Source organism: Lactuca virosa, chromosome 2 (assembly GCF_052849685.1).
Source record: "Lactuca virosa cultivar CGN04683 chromosome 2, Lactuca_virosa_CGN04683_v6, whole genome shotgun sequence".
NCBI classification, from domain to species: Eukaryota; Viridiplantae; Streptophyta; class Magnoliopsida; order Asterales; family Asteraceae; genus Lactuca; species Lactuca virosa.
The window spans coordinates 153,769,699-153,792,127 of NC_136427.1; the positions used below are offsets into that span (position 1 = coordinate 153,769,699).

Genomic DNA, 22,429 nt, shown 5'->3' on the forward strand with positions numbered 1-22,429 from the left:
ATAATCCTCCCAAAATCCTAAATGTAGAAATTTTATGTAATATGAAAAATTCTCGTTATGCCAAGCTCTTTTTTAATCATTATATTCTTTATAATATTCAATATCTTTTAAGTAATTAAAATCAATGTAATATTCTATTTTAGAGAAATTCATATTAAAAAGTTGTTTTGGTTATGATTGAGAAAACATGATTTATTGTTTCTAAATTACTGTTTCGTGACTGTTTATATATCTTAATCATTTCAGTTAATCTAGAAAAAAATTTCTATATGTGTACCATACCTATGGCTTTTGGTTTGTAGTTTTAATAAATGATATTTTTCAGGAGATCTTGAGTCTTTTAAGTGTTGAATATTTTTATACATGTTAGAGTTCATTTTTCAATGTCTTTTTAATATGTTAGTCCAAAGCCTATTATTTTTAGAAAAATTAATTTGTATTTTAGAACTCATTTAATAAATTAATAATTTATCGAAAATGTAGTTAATTGCACAATTGATATTTTTTATGACCGTTTAAAATGAACAATTTCAAATTTAATCTTCCTATTTTGACTAATTGAACAACAATATGATTTTTGACCCTCGATAAAGTTTTGATAAGGACTACAAAAGGTATATTTTCCTTTTTTGGTTTTTCTCGATAATTTTTTAAGAGGCATCTAATTAATTGAATGATTTAATGATAAAATCTTTATAAATTTTATAGAAAGGTTATTCAAATGAATATGATTTAAGATATGGTATATTCTTGCATCATATATAGCGCTGTAAATGAACAGAACATTCGACAAACCGTTCGTGAACTGTTCGGCGGGAAGTTCATTTATGTTCATTTATTTAATAAATGAACGAACATGAACACAAATTCTCGTTCGTTTAGTTAAATGATCAAACATGAACAATTAATAGTCTCTTTCGTTTTTTTATGTTTGTGAACATGCGTTTATGTTGTTCGTTTAAGTTTGTTTATGTTTGTTCGTTTAAGTTTATGTATATTCATATATGTTCAATTCTTTTGTATTATATTACTATATTATATGTTTTTATGTTTATATATGTTCAATTTTGTTTGTATATCATTGTTCGTTTATGTTCGTTTACCATGTTAATGAACATAAACAAACCAACATGAAGAAGGTAATTTGTTAAACAAATGAATATGAAAAAGAAAACTTGTTCGTTTATTCGTTCGTGTTCGTTCATTTGTTCGGCTAACTTAAACAAACGAACTTAAACAAGGCTTTCTTCGTATTCGTTCGGATAGTTTACAGGCCTAATCATATTCATTTGAAACAAAAAAGCAAATATATATATATATATATATATATATATATATATATATATATATATATATATATATATATATATATATATATATATATATATATATATATATATATATATATAGTTCTCACTACCAATAAGTTAGGGGTGTCAAATTATGACACGACACGACAAAAATACACGACACGAAACGGAATCGGGACGAAATCAAAATTCGAATTCGTTTTCGTGTCGTGTTCGTGTCAAGTATAAAAAACACGATGTCGTGTCGTGTCGTGTTCGTGTTTACAAATACACACGAAATTGACACGACTGAGCATGTGTTTTCCGTGTTTGTCGTTTTTATTGTGTTATATATGATTAAATATGAATTAAATAAAATAATAGTTATTTAATATTATCTTTGTCGTGTCGTGTCGTGTCGTGTTGACGTTTTTTAATTGGTTCGTTTTCGTGTTAGTGAAAAAAACACGACATCGTGTCGTGTCGTGTTCGTGTTACAAAAAACATTGTCGTGTCGTGTCGTGTCAGACAAAAACACGACACGATGACCCGATTTGACAGGCCTACAATAAGTCTAGAAAAAAAGTTTCACAAGGTATATGTTAACTGGTGTGTGGTTAACTTTCCTTTTCTTTACAACAAACATCATTCATATTAGTTTAGTTTATAAATTTAAAATGTAAATATGAAAATATTAAACCAAATCAACTTCCTTCCTAAACTTTAATGTTTATGTAATTCTTTCATAATTGAGTAACATAAGTTAACAAAGTCTTTTGAATAGTAATAATTTATTGTTAAATAATTTTTAGAATCTAAAATGCTTTATTATTAAAATAATATTTCAATGCACTTAGTCAACTGTTTTAATTTTCGTACTTGTTTAATGATCTTGGTATTAGGTTTAGAAGCTGTCACATTTAAAATAATAAATCAAGGCAATTAATTAACTTTTTTACTTTGTTTTTTGAGGTGTAGTTTGTTAAAGCTTTTTTTTTTTTAAATTGAAATATTATGATATTAAAACAATAATCCATTGTAATGGTCAAACTTCTTGCTAACGTTACTTCATTATTAGTGAGCATCAAATGATTTTTTTATTATTATTATTTTTGCATAGTGAAGATACTAACCATTCAATGCTTTCATTTTTTTTGTGAAATTTTATTATTCTTTATTTATTATTATAAGAAGTTCATAAATGTTTATTTATGTCATGGTTTAACATATTTTATTAGTAAAAAAATTTTAAACAACAAATTAACTAACCTATTCTTAGATAATCATTTATGTCTCCACCGAAACTTAAATTTATGACCTCTCATATGATATATGTCACTTCTTCCCGCTAGACCATTGGCCTACTAGCCTCATATTTCATTATTGTTTACTAATAAGATATTAAATTAACTACCATAAATATTATTCATATCATTTTATTTTATTTATATAAGTGTTAAAACTAATATATCTTATCAAATTTTAAGTAATATGGTTAAAAATAATAATTATATTTTACAAGATTAACTGTTTTTCTATTTTTAGACTAATAAACTATTTTTTTAAAAACTATTTGGCCCTCTTTTTTATTTATTTCTAATAGGAAAATGAAAATATATTATAAGTTAAGCAAAGTACATAGATTTTATTATACATAATAACTTCCACCATTACAAGTATTATAATTTTTAAATTTTAACTTTAATATGTGTCTATTTTATCATATTGTTTCAAATAATGACATTGGTTTACATCAATTTCTGATTTAAGTATATAAAAATTGTTATGTCTTAGTTAATAAAAATGACTTCAATATTTTGAATGAAATATAATTTTTATTATTTGAACTATATGAATATATTCATTTGCAGGGATTTGTCTAGTTTCTTTTATAAACCTATCCATAAAAATTGAGAAATTAACTATGTCGAGTTTTTATAACAAAAAACTAAACCTTTGTATATCATTTTACTATGTGTGAGTGTACGTTGTGGAAGAGTTCAGTGTGAAATAGTCTCAAGGGGTGATCTTAAAAGTCAAAAGGCAACTATGTTTATTCGTGGTTCTTTTACTTCTTAATGTTCACGAAACTAATTTCAGAGTAGAAGGGTAAAATGTATTAAGGTGGTATCTTACATGTTCAAGGAGATAATCCATGGATGGTCTATCAAAGTTCATGTCGGTACTCCTTCTTCCACTGATGATTTCAAGAGTCACGATTCCAAAGCTGTAAGTATCAACTTTGTCTGATAAAATACCATGACGTGCATATTCTGGTGCGGTGTAGCCCCTAGTTTTTTTTTATTAAATAGTTATATGCAAATATGAGATTGAGAAGTGGATTAGATCGGTATATATATTTGGAACCAAAGGCAAATACTGTGTTAATCAACTTACAATGTCCCTGCAAACCGGCTACTAACAAGATGACTTTGATCATCGGGGATAAACCTTGCCAGCCCAAAATCTGCTATCTTTGGTTGAAAATCATGATCTAAGAGAATGTTGCTTGACTTTATGTCTCTATGAATGATTTTTACATGGGATTCATTGTGTAAATGATGAAGACCCCTTGCTATCCCAAATATTATGCCATATCGTTGTTTCCAGTTCAAAGTCCCTTTTTTTGCACCTCCATTTTGAATACATTTATCAGTATACCATCTATTTCAAGAATAATAATTGTCATCAACTATGTACAATCAACATAAGTATTACTTACCCCATAAGAATCCATCAAGACTGCCATTTGACATGTATTCCAGGACAAGAACTAGATTGGACCCTTCACTTGACCAACCTAGGAGGCGGAGAAGATTTCGATGGTGTATGTTACCTATGAGTTTCACTTCGTTTTCGAATTCTTCTTTTGCTTTACTAGTGTACCCTACTTCAATTTTCTTAACTGCGACAATGTTATTAGCATCAAGATCTGCCTAGTAAAAGCATATAAAAGAAATTAGTCGTATTATAAACTTATGCTTAATGCATTTACTTGATGCAGAGCATATAGAAAAACTGGAAGAAGTGTTTATGGATAAATAGAAAAAGGACAAACTGGACCAAAATATTCACCTTCAAACAACCATAACTTTAAATCCATTAAGAGTTTGCCCCTCGGTCTCCAATTTGTAGTTTCCCTCAATTTCACCTATTTCCATAATTTTTTTGTTTTGTCGTTGTTTTAATGTCTGAATATGTGATTTCCCAATTTTTTTCCACGTTTAGTTAAATGGTTAATTTCAAGAATTTATCGTAAATTTCAAGTTTCCAAAGTTTTAGTCGTACCTACCAAAATTTAGCCTTACCGGCTTACCCTATATATAGATCTTTAGAGCCATCTCGAATGCAATTAATACTTCAATTCTTTGATTTGCTAAGACTTTTGTGTTTGTGTACTTATATTATGTGCCATTTCTTCAAACAGAAATAGCAAAGAAATAACAGTACTCCGATTTGATCTCTAATATCTTTCTAGATAAATTAAATATCATCCTACATTTTATTCCTACAAATCCTTCTACCAAATTTAATGCTATTTTAGTATATTAATGTAACACATATCATCATTTAAATGGGTAGGACGATTGGTAGGAATAAAAAGTAGGAGAATATTTAATTTTTCATCTTTTTATTTGGTTTGCAAGCTATACCATGAAGAGAAAACTTTCCAGGTTGGTAAATGTGGTATTAAAATCAAAGTGATATCATTTAAATATGTAATATCTACACAATTTTTTACTAATAATATTAGAAATGCAATACGAAAAGTTCATTTTTATTACCTTGAACACTTTGCCAAAACCTCCTCTCCCTAAAAGATTCTCTTCGCTGAAATTATTTGTTGCTGATTGTAGATGTTTATAATTGTATTTAATTGCCTCGTCAAGGTCAGGTTCACCTAAAGGTATCACATGGTCCAAATAGATATAGATAAATGTTATTAGTATGGTGAAACTAAGCATAATATTGCATTTAAAAGTATACAAATACCTCTCTCAGGCGCTCACAGTTTCGTTATTACCTTCTTTTGTCTTCTTGGGCTTCTTCCATAGTTGAAGCATTAACCACAAAACAAGAAAAATAAATAGACCAGCTCCACCAATTGCTCCACCAAATTTGGTTACATTACTTGAATGCCCTGTCATATGGGATCATACAAAAGTTAAAAAGTCAACTGTCAAATTCTTTGTGCATCGGCAAGGAAACGATAAATGGGTTCTTAGGTATAGTTATATTAGAAATGAATAAAATTGGCCTAACCTTGTAAGATATTTCGGATGTCAATTGTCTGGTTAATGTTGAAGAAGGGAGTCGCTGAATACCTTGCAAAACAGGCCATGTCTAAAGACATACCTTCTGTGTTAGGCAAACATTTAGTTACAGAGGTATATCTTGCATTGATGCAGTCTTGGCAAATGGCATGGCTTATATTTTCAACACACTGTGCAACCCCGTACACATTTCCATTTCCATTTCTGATTTGCCTTATGGATGCTACATAGAAATCAGAGGTTTTTGGAGTCGCATATTTAATATCTGATAACAACCCATCTACAGTTTGGATAAAACTTGTTGGCTGAGATGCCGACTGATTGCCGCATAAATATATTCCAGATCGATCAACATATGATCGATCAACATATGGGTTGGTGTAGAAGTCGTATGTGTCGTACCTTAAACAGCAAATGGCTTTGTGTTGTTAGAAATGTTTTTCCAAACTTGTTGAATATGATAAAAATATGATGACTTGACAATATGGAGAAAACAGTAGATAATATACCGATAATCCACATTTTTTTTACAGCAAGAATTACATTAGTTTTTTACATTGCCCAGAAGAGTCAACACACCAATCAATCTGGTTAATTCGTGTCCCTTTTCTCGATCTAACTTTCAACCGGTTAAAACTGGTTAAAACTGTTAGATGTTATTATATAGGTGGGTTTAGTGACAAACTCTATCGAAGTAGAGAACCAACGGACTAACTTGTTTTTAGTTAAATTGAAATTGAACTCGGTGGGAGATCTTAATCGTTTAGTTAAATCTCTCTTGTTTTTAGTTAATAGTATCTCAAATTACAAAAAATATAAATGTGAATTCAATTCGATATCTGATGGAAAAAAACTATGCATCTGTCAAATACATAGTCAATCGCAGTTCGAAATTGAGATAAACGGGGCTGAATTCGGTGAGAGATTTGATTCTAACAGATTAATAACTGTTAGATTTCATTTAATCGTACTTCAAATTAAAACAATTGATAGTGAACAAATATATGAATTTTATATAAAATGGAAAAAAGCTCTAACTTTAACTGGAATGATTTTTTATTTTTGTATAATATGCACAATACATATGAAATTCTGTATATATAATATCAATTTAACGTATAACCAAATTGATAAGAGTTATATAGTTTGCATAAGACTAATTAGCAACATATTTGAAATAAATATTTAGTCTGTAAGATAAACCATGCATCTGTTAAATGCACAATTATAATAACCAATATATTTAAGATAAAATATATGAAAAAATAATTTAAAAAAACTCAAGGTTAAAAACTAATACAATTACTCCATTTAATTTGAATTTAAAATAACATCCAATGTCTTAAACTTTTTTCAGTTTATACATTGAATGTACAAGCTTTCAATGTATGCATTGTAGTTACTTTACTAACTTGTTAGTTAGATGAATTGTTATGGGTCTAGTTATGATGCGACTTGTGAGTTTGTAATCATTTGGATAATACAATGATAAAGTTAGTTGGTTGTAATTTCATTTTTTGTTGGGTCATATGTTACATGGACAATTTTTCCCCTACAATCATCTCTTGTCCTATAATGGTAGTTTGGTGTAATTGTGATGTGGATTGTAGGTTTTTGAGTATTAATGAGTCCTATAATAAATTAGTTATCTAAGATTCTATATTAATATGAGAATTTTGTTTGGTATGGTCATTATTACCCCTAATATTCTCCTGGTTAAGCATTGTTCCAATATTGTGTACTATAGTACTTATGATGTTGGTTATTTAAGTGACACTTGTGATGTTGTCAAAAACCAAGTATCTCAGAAATAGTTTTATCATTCTATCATTATATCTCGTCATATTATTTTTGTTTTATTGTTTAGCAATATGTCATTTTGTCTTAGAATTCGTTTATCATTTTGTCACTGTATCTCATAAGTTTATGTTTGTTCTATTGTTTAGCATTTTTTCATTTCATGATTTGTATCTCAGTTGTATCTTAGAATTAGTTTATCATTCTATAAATACGTGTATATCATTCTTTACTTTGTTTCTTCATTCACATTGGTTTTAGATGATATTTTGATGTCAAAAAACTGAATAAACTGAACCAAAAAAAAAAAACCCGACCAAATAACACCTTAAGATCTAGTTTTGGCAAAATTGAAAGAATGAACCAACAAACTTTTTATCTACAATTAATTTTCGTACCAAATTTCACTTGTGCATGTATATATCCATATGTAAGAGACTTGAAAAAAAATGAAAAAAATATATGTATGTACATATGCACATGTTTTTTAAAAATGTGCATATGCATCAAATAATATGAATATGCACCAAATATGTATTTTTTGAAAATTTCTTTTTTTAAATATTAATTGCAAAATATAAGGAATAATTTCGCGGATTTGGAAAAAGTAATTTTTTTGTTACAAGTAACAGAAATGTTCCTTATATTTTGAAATTAATATTAAATTTTTTTTTAGAAGAATGCATTTTTAATGCATATTCATATTTTTTTATGTATATGCACATTTTAAAAGTATATGTGCATATGTACATGCACATTTAAAAAAAAACATTTTTAATGTCTCTACATGCATAAGAATAAGCATATGCATATACATATGAATAAACATATGCATATGCTTATGAATATATGCATATGCACATATGTGCATAAGAATAAGAATAAGCATATGAAATATGCATATTCGTAAGTATATGTGTATGCATATGAATAACTATATGCATATTCAGAAGTATATGCGTATGCATATGCATAAGAATAAGTATATGTATATGCATATGAATAAGTATATGTGTATGCATATGAATAATTATATGTGTATGCATAACGCTAAGTATATGACTTGCATATTTATAACTATATGCATATTCATAAGTATATGTATATATATATGAATAAGTATATACATATGCATAAGCATAAGTATATGCATATGCCAGTTAAATAAATATGATTATGCTTATATATATGCATATGTATGTGCATAAGTATAAATATTTGCAAAATTCATGTGCATATGTATAATATGACATATGCTTAAGAATAAATATATGCATATGCATATGAATAAGTGTATACATATGTATAAGAATAAGTATATGCATATGCATATGAATAAGTGTATACATACGCATATGAATAAGTATATACATACTTATGAATAAGTATATGTATATGTATATTCATATGTATAAGAATAAGTGTGTGTATATGCATATAAATAAGTATGTGTATATGCATATAAATAAGTATGTGCATATGGATATTAATATGCATATTCATAAGTATATATATATATATATATATATATATATATATATATATATATATATATATATATATATATATATATATATATATATTGTTAGGATCGAGACACTTAACACACGACTCTAAACACACACACAGCTCACGAAAAACAAGAACACAAGGATGAACATGAGGGATTTAACGTGGTTCGGTCCTTCTCTGACCTACGTCCACCGGTAACTAGGAATTTACATTTCTTGGTGCTAATCTGCACTCTTTCTTTGTTACACTAGATACAAGTTTTACAAATACAGAATAATCTCTTATATAGAGATGGAAATCAGAAGTAGTCAAAAAACACAACTGGGTCTTCATTCAACAATTGTGGCTTCACAACTTCACATTGTTCCTGCCATTTTTGACCAGCTTTTCTGTGGATTCACACTCAACATTTCTGTGGATTCACACTCAACATTTCTGTGGATTCATACTCAACAATCTCCCACTTGAAGCCACGGAACAATCTTCACCTGTGCTTCAACTGTGCATCTGTATTTGATCTTAACTCCTTCCTAGTTACCCTGGCCTTCTCTTCAATTAACCTGAAGGCCAGTTGAAGCTTTCGTTAGCTCCAACGCATCAGTCATGGCAAAGTCTGCCACTGACCTGTTCTCTGTCTCCACCGGCTCCCACTGAAATGAACTGCCCGATCCTAGAACATCCTGAGAACAAACGACACTCTCCATGTGAAGCAGATAATCTGGAGAGACTTTTACAGATGGAATACTGGTTCTCTTAACCCACTGTGTTCTGGGTATTCTAGCTGAAACAAAGCCCATGCTCCCACTGCTATGAATGCCCTTGACTGGTTTTTCTGAACCGTTCCAAACACGTTCAACCTGAATCTGACCTGTGACTCTGGGTTTGCCATCTGCAAAGCAAATCTTCTTCTGTCCACGAGACTCTATGAACCGGATTTTGTTTTTCTTCTGAACTGGGACGGTTACTCCCTCAGACGGTAAACTGACCATATATAATGAACCCCTCTTATGTCCATGAGCTATCACAAGATTTCTTTTGACAACCTTCCACTGCCCATTCCTGAACTTAACCTCGTGTCCCTGTTCATCCAACTGCCCAACAGAAATCAACTGTTTCTTCAGACTTGGAATTACCCGGACATCCTTCAAAGTCCATGGACCGACTGGAGTCTTCAGATCTAAGTCACCTATGCTCGTCACATCAAGAACCTCATCGTTCGACAGTCTTACCTTACCAAAATCCCCTTCTTTCAGATTCCGCAGTGCTTCACGGCTGTGGGTAGCGTGAAATGAAGCACCCGAATCCATAACCCAGGAATCCACATTGCTCTCCACACTACAGATCAAAACATCATCATCTGAATGGTCTACTGCAACGTTAACTTCTTTCTTGTCTTTTGGACATTGATTCCTGAAATGTCCAACCTCTTTACAGTTCCAACAAGTCACATCATTTCGAGTCCTCGACTGACTCCTTCTCCTGTTCCCGCTCCCACTACCTATGTTATTTCTTCTACCTCTCACCGCATTCAATTGTTCACTTGATGATTCCCCGGAATTTCTTCGTCTGACGTCTTCGCCTAGAATTAAATCCCGAATTCCCTCAAAAGTGAGCTCTTTCGATCCTGCGGAACTAGTAACGGCTGTAACTGTTCCGGACCAACTGTCAGGTAATGATGATAACAGTAGTAAAGCTTGAACTTCGTCCTCAAATTTTGTTCCCACTGACCCAAGTCTGGATAAAATCGAGTTCAAATTGTTGATGTGTACTATAACTGAACTTCCTTCCCTCATCCTCGTGTTGACTAGTTCCCGAATCAGGAAGACTTTATTTGCTGCCGACGGCTTCTCGTACATATTAGACAATGCCTCCATGATTCCCTTTGCCGAGGTCTCCTTCAAAATGTTGAAGGCAACATCCTTTGACAACGTCAGTCTAATAAATGCCTTGGCCTTCTTATCCAAAGTCTCCCAGTTTGCCTGTGTCATCGCCTCCGGTTTTTCACCTAAAACTGCGTCCAAGTCTTTATGCACGAGAAAATCTTCAATTTGCATCTTCCACCAACCAAAATCTTTCCCATCAAACTTCTCAATCTGAAGCTTATTGCTTTCTGCCATTTTCTGAAAGAACAATGACCTATTTTGCAATTTTCTGGAAATTCAGGGGCCAAATTGCAAATTTTCAAATCTGCTACAGTTGCTACAGTGCATGCTGACGTCACCGCTGACGTCGTGCTACAGTGATTGCTACAGTTTCTGTTGACGTCACCGCTGACGTCGTGCTACAGTGCCTGCTACAGTGTCGTCTTCTCCGGCAGAACTCCGGTGCTACAATGTCGTCTTCTCCGGCGGAACTTCGGTGCTACAGTGTCGTCTTCTCCGGCAAAACTGGTTTTTCCGGTAACTATTCCGGCAACCTTTGACCGGCGATTTGGACGTCTTCCGGTGGTCAAAAAATTCAGAAAAAAATATTTTCGGAATCTTCGGAACGAGACATTTCCAACGGTATACACCAAAATCGTTTTTGACGAAAAAAATTTCAACCAAAAACTGAAAATCACCTTCTGGAGCTAAAACCTTGCTCTGATACCACTTGTTAGGATCGAGACACTTAACACACGACTCTAAACACACACACAGCTCACGAAAAACAAGAACACAAGGATAAACATGAGGGATTTAACGTGGTTCGGTCCTTCTCTGACCTACGTCCACCGGTAACTAGGAATTTACATTTCTTGGTGCTAATATGCACTCTTTCTTTGTTACACTAGATACAAGTTTTACAAATACAGAATAATCTCTTATATAGAGATGGAAATCAGAAGTAGTCAAAAAACACAACTGGGTCTTCATTCAACAATTGTGGCTTCACAACTTCACATTGTTCCTGCCATTTTTGACCAGCTTTTCTGTGGATTCACACTCAACATTTCTGTGGATTCATACTCAGCATATATATATATATATATATATATATATATATATATATATATGCATGTGAATAAGTATGCGCCTATGCATACGCATATGTATAAGAATAAGTATATGCATAAGCCAATTAAATATATATGATTATGCTTATGTATATGCATAAGAAAAAAAATATGTGACATGCATATTCATAAGTATATACATATACTTAAGTATATTCATAAGAATAAGAATAAGTATATGCATAAGCTAATTAAGTACATATGATTATGCTTATGTATATGCATATGCATATGCATAAGAATAAGTATATGACATATGCTTATTATGTAAAAGGGTTATGCAATTTTGGTCTTTATTTGAGGATTTTGTACGTATTTAGTCCATTTTCCTATAAATCACTACATTTTTTGGATAAAAGTTGTGAATAGTAGCTACATTTAGAAACCAAGATGTAAATAAAATGACTATTTTTCGACCAAATTTGCGAAAAGTAGCTACACTCAAAGATAAAAACTATTCATATTTACTTGGAAAAATGACCAAAAGTTTTAAGAATCTTAAATGAGAACCAAAATTGTATGAGAAAACTTTTTTAGGGCCATATGCTTAAGTCAATTACCAAATCCTATTTACTAATTTACACTGAATCAATGCACTATACAGTTGATTTTGTTTTCAAGAAAACATATGTATTTGATTGATGCATATGATTTTTTTAAGAAAACAAAGTAACTAGACATTGTGTACCAAAAATTTTATCAACAATAAAGATAACAACCATAATAGGACATTTCTTGACTAAAATAACTGAGTTATTTTTGCATTGTGTAGTGTCAATTTCTTCTGTATTTGCAGGATGCTAAATTTCTTTGCAAATTAAATTCAAGTTTTAATATACATGATGAAAACAAGTTAAAACACGAAAATTACAGAATAACTTTGCATTAATATGCTTGAATTAAAAATTACTATTCATTAAAAAACCAAACGTAAAGATACTACTCAGGTTGAAATTTAACTACATATAATATGTTTTGTTTTACCTACAGAGAACTAAAAATCTAATCATTGTTCTTATGAATGTCTCGTCAAAAACAAAAATTTACTGGTTCTTCCATTTGAAGCTTTTTCCAAGTAAGGTGAGATGAAAAAAAAACATGAATAACTTTAATGAAACAAATAGCATTGGCAAACACAATCATCAAAATAAGGACTTTTTCACTGGTATTTTGTCGAACACCTTGTGATCATCCGTCTTTTACATGTAATCTATTAAATTCTATTTTTTACTTTATTGAAATTCACATGAAAACAAAGACGAGTCTGAAATCAGACAAAATGAAAACAACTAAAAAGCTTCATCTGTCAAGCTTACCCGAAGAATTGTGATCGTTGAAGAATCTGAGGATTGAAAGCCACCTTGAAGACCTCGTCGGCGGCTGATAGAATTTACAGAGCTCAAGTGGTTGGGTCGCCTACAGTTAGATCTTTTTACTTAATTAACTGATCTCTTGTATTGCAGATATATGAAGCTACTGAAACAAAAAAATGGGGTCTGTTTTTTTTCAAGTAAACTTCGGAAAAAAAAACTTATGCATTTGATTGATGCATTGCTTTTGTTTTCCTATTTTTCCAATTCAGTGCAAATTGACCAAAATTCATGACAAGGATTTGAATATAGACTGTAATCGTTTTGTATGTTGTTGGTTTATGTGGAAATCAGACATTATTGTCGTTTACCGGTAAGACTTTGGGTGTAATCGAATAGTTCGCTGGTTCGTTCCAAAAAATGGAGTTCACTATTGAACTTGATTCCTTCTCTCTCTCTCTCTCTCTCTCTCTCTCTCTCTCTTTATATATATATATATATATATATATATATATATATATATATATATATATATATATATATATATATATTCTGATTAATTGGAAGGGAAGATCCCAAGTGATTATACCAATCAACATGGTATTAGAGCCCATAAACTCTCACCCTAGCCGCCTCTTATCCTCTATCGGCGACTCAATCCCTTCTCATCTTCTCCATCTGTTTCCTACTTCGCTTCTCATCTTCTCATTTTCCTTCTCTTTGCAACATTGGTTGCACCCATTGTTGGTTCTGTTTTAGAAAAACCATATGGCATCTCCTATGTCAAAGCATCCATTCCCTTCGTTCTTGATCTGGAAAGCTCAATTACGATGCTTGGCGCCAATTGTTTTCCACTCACTTCAAAAAGGGTTCGGTGTTGCTGATCATATGGAAAAACTGAACGACAAATCTCATAATCCATATGATAAAAGTGAAAGGGAACATATCAATTCCATTATCATCATGTGGATTACGACACTAGATCCAAATCCCTCTTTCAAATGATCTTGAAGAAAACATGCACTGTTGTAGAGATATGGGAAGACCTTGAAGCATTATTCTGCTCCAACAAAAATGCAAAGGCTTTGCAAGTTGACCTTGAACTTGGGAACATTACCCTCCGTGATTCAAGCACCGAGTCATACCTTACCCGCATCAAGTCTATTGCTAATCTTCTTGCTAAAATCAATGCTCCAATTCCAGAAAAGAATCTTGTCGTGTATGATGTTAGTGGTCTTAGTCGAAAGTTTGATCATATTGCTGGAATACGCCGTCAAAGTAGGTCACTCCCATCTTTTCTTGATACCCGATCAATCCTACTTAATGAAGAATATGTTCTAACCTCTCAATCGACATCACCGGTGGCAAACTCATCATCTCATACCGTTCTTTTTCTGATCAACAACATAACAATAACGAAAATTGTGGTGGATTTCATAATCGCAGAGGAAGACATCGTGGTCAGGGTTGCAGGCGCAGCGACCGATGTGGTTAGGGATGATGGTCTAATCAGACCCATCAACATCAAGCCCTACCTAGCTGGGGTTTTGGGTGATATATGTTCAATGTTGTCGATCTATGATTGTTTCCTAGCCCACATGGTCTTCATCATCATTCAGCAGCAACATTTGGCCCACTTTTAGTAGTGGGCTGTTCGTACACAACAGTGGGTTGATCCCACATAATAGTCCTAACGATCTGGTCCTCAATGCCTAGCCTAGATTGTACCAATGGCCCAAGGCATGGTTTCAACAAGTAGTAAATCCCATCACTTTGTAGCACACTGTCCTTCCGCAAATGTTCAACACAATGTCCCTAAATCACCCCTCTCATGATGAGTAATGGATATCTCATGATGAGTAATGGATGCGGGTTCTACTGCACATCTCCACTCTATTGCAGGTATGCTTTGTTTTATTAGCAATAAAAGCTTAAATTTGCCTTCGGTTTTCGTTGGTAATGGAACTAAAATTCTTATAACTAATTCGGGACATGTGTTTCTTCATAATTTTAATCTGTGCTGCTACTTGTTCTAAAAACTATTCTCATCATGTCTGAAATCATTAAAAATCTCATATAGGTTCGTCAATTTACTCGTGATAATATTTGTTCAATTGAATTTGATGCCTACGGTTTTCTGTGAAGGATTTTCGAACCAAGCAAACTCTCCTCTAATGTGAAGGCTCTGGCGACTTATACCCCGTCACGCAATCGACTCCGCAAACTTTTGTCACCATCAGCTACTCTACCTGACACCATTGTCTTAGTCATCCCAGTCAGGATGTGTTTAAAAATTTAGTTTCTCAAAATTTAATTCATGTAAAAACAATAAAAAAAATTCTTTGTGTCTGTCATGTCAATTCGGAAAACATGTTCACCTTCCTTTTCATTTATCTGATACTGTTGTGTCTTTTTCTTTTGAAATTATTCATTATGATTTTTGGACATCTCATGTTCTTAGCATTTATGGTTACAAATATTATGTCTTGTTTCTTGATCAATATTCTCACTATCTTTGTGTATACCGTCTCAAAGCTAAATCTTATGTTTTTTGATAAATTTGTTCACTTCTGGGCTTATACTGCAAATCAATTTATGAAAAAATTTCAGTATCTTCAATGTGATAATGGTGGGGAATACAACATTACCAAATTTCATGATTTATGCAACACCCATGGCGTTCACATGCGATTCTCATGCCCATACACCTTCCAAAAAATGGCAATTCTGAACAAATGATTCACATTATTAACAATATAACACATACTCTATTATTTCACTCTCGTCTTCCCCTGACATTCTTGGCTGAAGCTCTCTTATGGAAACTCACTTACTGAAGCATAAAAATTAAATTAAAAATACATAATATGTGTACCCTATTTATACTAAACGTGCCGGTATCCTATTCTAATATAAAAACTAAAGAAAAAAGTAACTTCCCAAAAATTCCCCTAAGACTAAAATTTGTCCCAGAATCTAAATTCACCCAACATTCTCCTCCTTAATTCAGAAACGGTCACCATCATCACCTTCAACAAACTTCCCTTAACAATAAAACTTCTCTAGGTCACCATTCACTTTGTGATGTTTTTTCATTAATTCAGAATTGGTTACCATCTTCATTTTCAAAATGACCAGATGGCCACAACTTGTTGATAATTTTTATCACTAATATTATTTAAGTAAAATGGGATTAACTTGTCGAAAAATGTGATCTTAACAAATTCTGAACAAGTAAGGGTGGTGTGGAGTGCATACTTGTTTGAGTTTGTCATAATTTAAAGTACAATGTTATTTAGGGGCACAATATTGAACCAAGTGGGTCTGGGGGCAGCCCCTGGTAGTGGGGTCCAAGGGGTGGCAACTCTTGGATGGATGTGAGAACTACATTCTTGAATGGTGAATTGGATGAGGAGATTTACATGAAACAACTTGAAGGGTTTGTGATGTTTGGAAATGAAAACAAGGTGTGCAAGTTAAAGAAATCAATGTATGGTCTGAAACCAACACCAAAAAAATGGCATCAAAAGTTTGGTCTTGTCTAATGGTTTTGCATTAAACTAAGATGACAAGTGAGTATATAGCAAATTTTATACTTAGGGTGAAGGAGTTATATTTTTTCTATATGTAGATGATATGATGATTTTTGGTACTGATCTAGATCAAGTTGATAAAACCAAAAAATTCTTATCATCCAGTTTTTATATGAAAGACATGGGGGAGGCTGAGGCGATTCTTGACATTAGAATCAAACAAGGAAACAAAGGAATTTCAATTACTCAATCCAATTACATTGAGAAGATATTGAAAAAGTTTAACTTTTAGAATTGTGTTCTAGTTAGAAATCATATAGATCTTAATCTTAAGCTTCTACCTAATAAGGGATCTCTAGTGTCTCAAAATGAATACTCATGGACTATTGAATGTCTTATGTATGCCATGATTAGTAGTACGCCACATATAGGATATGATGTAGGAAAGCTTAGTATGTATGCTATCAATCCTAGTTTACATCATTTCAAAGCTTTAAATCGAATATTCAAGTACTTGGAAGGAGCCATGGATTAAGGATTGACATATAATGGATTTCCTTTCTATTTGGGAGGTTATTCAGATGCCAGGTGGATTGCCAATTTGGAGGATCACTCTTTTACTAGTGGTTGGGTATACTTCCTTGGAGGAGGTGTCATTTGTTAGTTATCCAAAAAACAGGCTTGTATTACAAACTCAACCATGAACTCTGAATTTGTAGCATTACTGGCTGCTGGTAAAGAAGTTGAGTGGCTAAGGGATTTGATTTATGAAATTCCATTATGGCCTAAATCGATATCCACCATTTCTATTAGGTGTAAAGGTGCTGCTACTTTCGCTAACATTTATTGTTAATTATAATGGAAAGTTAAGACATTTAGTTGTTATACATAACATAATTCATGAGATCATCATGAATGGTGTGATATCCGTAGAGTTTGTGAGAACTTAGTTGAATTTAGTCGATCATCTAACCAAAGGGTTAGCTACAGATCCTGTGCACAAGGAGGTTGTGGGGATGTGTTTAAAGTTCACATGAATCCTTCATATTAAGATACTCAATTCCCATCTACTGTAATATAAGATGTTGAAGTCAATGTGGAAAGCTTGATATTTGAAGATCAGAACACATTATTAATATTGTCCCAAGGTATGTGTTCAGTAGTGCAAGTACAGGAGGTTGGAATTTTATATCTTAAGTGTTCTTTGAAAAATTGCATTTGTAGGTGCATGACTAAAACGACTCCCTATATAAGCATGAAGTTTAGCTGCTTCAAGAAGTTTGAGATTAGCTTTGATATGCTTATTGAAGGATAGGACACATGCTAGTAAAATATAATGTCAAGTTAGAACTTATGAGTATGTAACTTGTTGTGTGTATTATCTTCATGTATTCACTATGATTAAAAAGGGTTTAATCCTTAGTGAGGCCCTAATATTCAAATATTTGGAACAAGTAATATACTATTGTGAAATTCAATCGTCATGACATTTCATTTATGCACCAATTTGGTGTTTGTTATGATTTTTCTTTAATTTAATAAAGATTACACTTACATGAGGGAGTTTTGTTGGTGAATTGTATCACTAATATTATTTAAGTGTAACACCCGAATTCAGGTGCAAGTTTATATTTATATTTTGTGAAATTTTGGTGGCTACGACGTGCTATAAGGTCTTCCATGAAGTGACGTCGCTTGTGGAAAATATGTTGATCATTGGACCACCACTACTGTAACGCTCGAATCACAAGGTAAAACTTTTGTAATCATTTTTATTATTTGTGGATTAGACCCCGATTATGTTGGGTGTACATAAGGTATGTACGACGTACTCCCTTTGCATGTGCGAATCTAGATAACCCCTACGTACATTGGGTGTACCCATGCGTACGCAATGCATACTCAAGCCTGATGCAAACCCTAATTTTTAGGTTTTGCACCCTATTTAATGTCATTATGTCCTTCAAGTTCATCACCTTATCAGATCCCATTGTGTTTTTGTGCTAATCTCGAAACCCTGGACATCTTGAAAACATTCTTGAGCTTACATAGAGTTTTTGGTTGTTCTTTTGTGATCTTGAAGAAAAAGAAGACTTGAGGAGAAGCTTGGGACAAGAAGGAGTTTGTAGATCCAGAGATTGTTCATCATTTCTAGCTCATTGGAGGTATAAAGTCTGAAACTTGTTCATTTTATGTCCAGATCTAGGTTTGGGGAAGAACATAGCATCTTTTCGCCCCATAACTTGGTCTCATGGAGTATGGACTTGATGCGAATATTCCTATTAAGAAAGATGCCTTTATATGTCTGTTATGTGTGGATTACTTAGGTGCTTTAGGGTTTTTGCTGTTATTGGAAATTATTTGATGAATGCATTAAGGTAGTACATAGTTAAGACTAAATAGCCTGAGAATTTTTGATTCAGCCTTATTTCCTATTCTTGTTTCACGAAGGCCTTATGATAGAGACATCTATTCGAGCGTCTATTTTTTGCGAATATATATATATATATATATATATATATATATATATATATATATATATATATATATATATATATATATATATATATATATATATATATATATATATATATATATGACAAAACTGCACAAATGGTCCCTGTGGTTTGCTCAAAATTGCCACTTTGGTCCAAAAAGGTTTGGACTAGCACCAGAGGTCCAAAGTTTTCATTTTGTTGCTTGTTTGGTCCAATCTGTTTTGATTTTTTCAAAATGATGGATTTGCCCCTATTAATATGATTTTCTTTTTTTTCTTATTTGTTTTTCTGATTTTATATTTAAAAAAAGTAAAAAATAAAAATAAAATAAAAATAAATCACTCTCTCTCTTATTTGTTTTTATTTTTCTGATTTTAGATTTAAAAAAATAAAAAATAAAAACAAAATCTCTCTCTCTCTCTCTGTCTCTCACACATCCAACATCATCCATCTTCAACCTTTAACAAACCTCATCACCAAAATCACCTTTAATCTCATTACACCTCACCATAACTTCAACGCCTCCACTTGAAATTTCCAGTTGCCATGAGCCGCTTCGATTCCACATCCACCTATCAACGTCGATTACCTCGAAACAGAATTTAGCGGCCATGACACTTCCTTCACAAACCTCGGAGAAAGTTCACGATAAGCAAAATGAAGGGATTTCATGGTCTCCCACTATCTGGAATCTTTGCAATGTTGGAGGAAGTCCAGACAATTCAGGTGAATACTCAATTCACGATATCTATTTTCCGTTCCTCTGTATGAATGAATTGAAATTGCCCCAATGTTCTTATGCAGAACTGATTAGTAGCAATATAGAAGATAAAATTGAAATCAAACACATTGTAACTTTGAAAGAAGATGCTATAAGCTTAGAGATTGTGATCACGAATTTCAGATCTTCATCACTCCAACTAACGAGATCGATTATCGGTCACTTAGTTGTGAGCACACCGGAAGCATCATACGCCATCCGGCTCGAGAGATCAAATTACTTCGTTAAGCCACAAATTTTCTCAAAATCCAGCATTATTCCTCCTGATATCCACAAGAATGATTCGCGTCAATTAGGGTTGAAGCGACTGCTATCGGATTGGGAACTCAAGCCCGAATCAGGACTTGAAAGATGAAACATCAAAAAATAAGGAAGAAGATTAAGCGATTGAAGGCGAAGAGGATGATAACTACAAGAATTTAATTGAGAAACTAAGCTTGATCTCTCGTTCAATGATTTAAGTAGTGAAATTTCCGATGAAATTTGGGGTATGAAGAAGATGGAAGCGATTAATCTCGAAGGGAGCATGCTCGATTGGAATTTAAACTCCAATTTCAGTGATGTGGAAAACGTTAGGGTTCTTCAACGATTTCCAGCGATGGGTGATGTATTTGAGAGAGAGAGAGAGAACCTTATAGACAATTTAATTAGTGAGAATACATGAACATCTTATATATATATATATATATATATATATATATATATATATATATATATATATATATATATATATATAATATTTTTCGTTTGATCCTGGGTTAATTATTATTTATTTTTGTTCTCACACATCGTTTTTCATTCATTTCATTCTGACAGAATTACGACCCAATAAACATTTTGACAATATTCTGACAGAAATGAGAATAATAATAATAAGTGTATAAGAACCTTATAGACAATTTAATTAGTGAGAATGTGTGTTATTGACAATAGTTATGTAAGATTGAACGTATTTATTGTTCTTTGCTACTGTCTGTTGTTTTGAACTATAAATAGTTTACAAATCAATCCGTATAGTAAAAAAATATCTTCTTTTTTAATCGTTCTTGAATGTTCAAAACAATATAAATGGTTTTAACTTTTGATGATTTAATTAATTTCACTTTAAGAAAAAATAAATATCAACATATTTAATTTTTTACATGCATAAGAATCAATGTTATCATGAAATTGTTTTCGCAAAAGGGCATATATTAGATCTACAATTTGCTTGGTTATTTATTTATTTATTTATTATTATTATTATTTTATTTTTTTACCTAAAAACAGTATTTTGGTTTGTAATTTTTTGCAAAATGTTTGTATCATTGGATTAGGTTTGGTATTTGTTGTTTTTTTTTTCTTTTTTTGTAAATTGTGAAATATGGCTACAAACGAAACCCAAACCACCGACCGAAGACCTATCATTACATGTTTTTAAAACGATAATAATATTGCATCAAAAGTGGAAACGAAATCAAGCAAAGTCATATTCAAGTAGCAAGAAATTTAAATATCATAGGCACCTGAGATCGCAGTCATTGTAAAAAGCATGACCTCCATCGACATGCCCACATACTCTCAGCTGAGCGACGGCATAGTCAAAACAAGCAACGCAATTGGCGGTGGAGACATATCCCCGGCACCAGGCACGGCCCCAAACGGACGCTCCATTCACCAAAGTACGTGCAACAGCATAGCGCAAACGGTTCACCAGCAACTGCCAGCGGAGGCTAGAAAAGGTGGCGTTGAAATTCTGGAAGAAATATGTTTCCTCCGTCTGGTAATATGTACTACAATAATCTCTAATCAGAGTGATATTTCTATCATTAGACTGAGATGTCAACGGCTTTCCCATGGGTAGGAACATCATCACCACCATTAGACTAGCCAGCGGCCATGGGAACCAGCTTTTTTCCAACTGTTTCATGTTCATCTCTAGTTGTGTACTGATGTTATCTGTTTTCTCCTTTAATAATTGAAGTTCGGGTATGAAAGAGGAAAATATTCCCAAAATGATATAGGAGAGGAGAAAGTCGTTTGAGAATTGTAAATTGAATTGGAAATATCATTTTCCATCGGTCAATAATGGGTGCTGAACATATAGATATTTGGGTAGATATTATTTTGCTGGCCACAAATATGATTGTCGACCAAATCGGATTCCTATAAAAGGACAAATTTAGCCAAATATAATAATTACCAATTACTTTAAATATAGTAATTATTAATTATTTTATGAAAAATAACTAAAAAAATTGAAATTACAAAATTTGGCCACCGAAATCGCAAATGGGAATGATCCATCTGCGATTTTCACATCCCATCTGCGAATGTACAATTGGGTAAAACACAGACGTGCTTTAGCCACTTGTACATTCGTAGGTGGGTATTTTTCCTCTCTTTTTGATCTGCGATTTTATGTTTTTTTATGTTTTTTTATTTTTTTTATTTATTTTTT

At 32.3% G+C, this 22,429-nt stretch overlaps 1 protein-coding gene across 4 annotated transcripts in view; it reads right to left on the reverse strand.

The window, feature by feature from the left end:
- LOC145159637 (cysteine-rich receptor-like protein kinase 2) overlaps window positions 1–22,027 on the reverse strand; it is a 71,320-nt gene extending 49,293 nt beyond the window's left edge. For all 4 annotated transcript variants that reach the window (XM_079078657.1, XM_079078655.1, XM_079078656.1 and 1 more), the window contains exons 1-7: window positions 21,495–22,027; window positions 5,553–5,965; window positions 5,314–5,430; window positions 5,075–5,190; window positions 4,012–4,225; window positions 3,687–3,921; window positions 3,426–3,579 (exon numbers count right to left, since the gene is read on the reverse strand). In XM_079078657.1, the coding sequence (XP_078934783.1) occupies window positions 3,426–3,579; window positions 3,687–3,921; window positions 4,012–4,225; window positions 5,075–5,190; window positions 5,314–5,430; window positions 5,553–5,965; window positions 21,495–21,904 (1,659 nt within the window). In that variant the 5' untranslated portion in view covers window positions 21,905–22,027. The remainder of the gene's footprint in view (window positions 1–3,425; window positions 3,580–3,686; window positions 3,922–4,011; window positions 4,226–5,074; window positions 5,191–5,313; window positions 5,431–5,552; window positions 5,966–21,494) is intronic.
- Window positions 22,028–22,429: the final 402 nt, after the last annotated feature.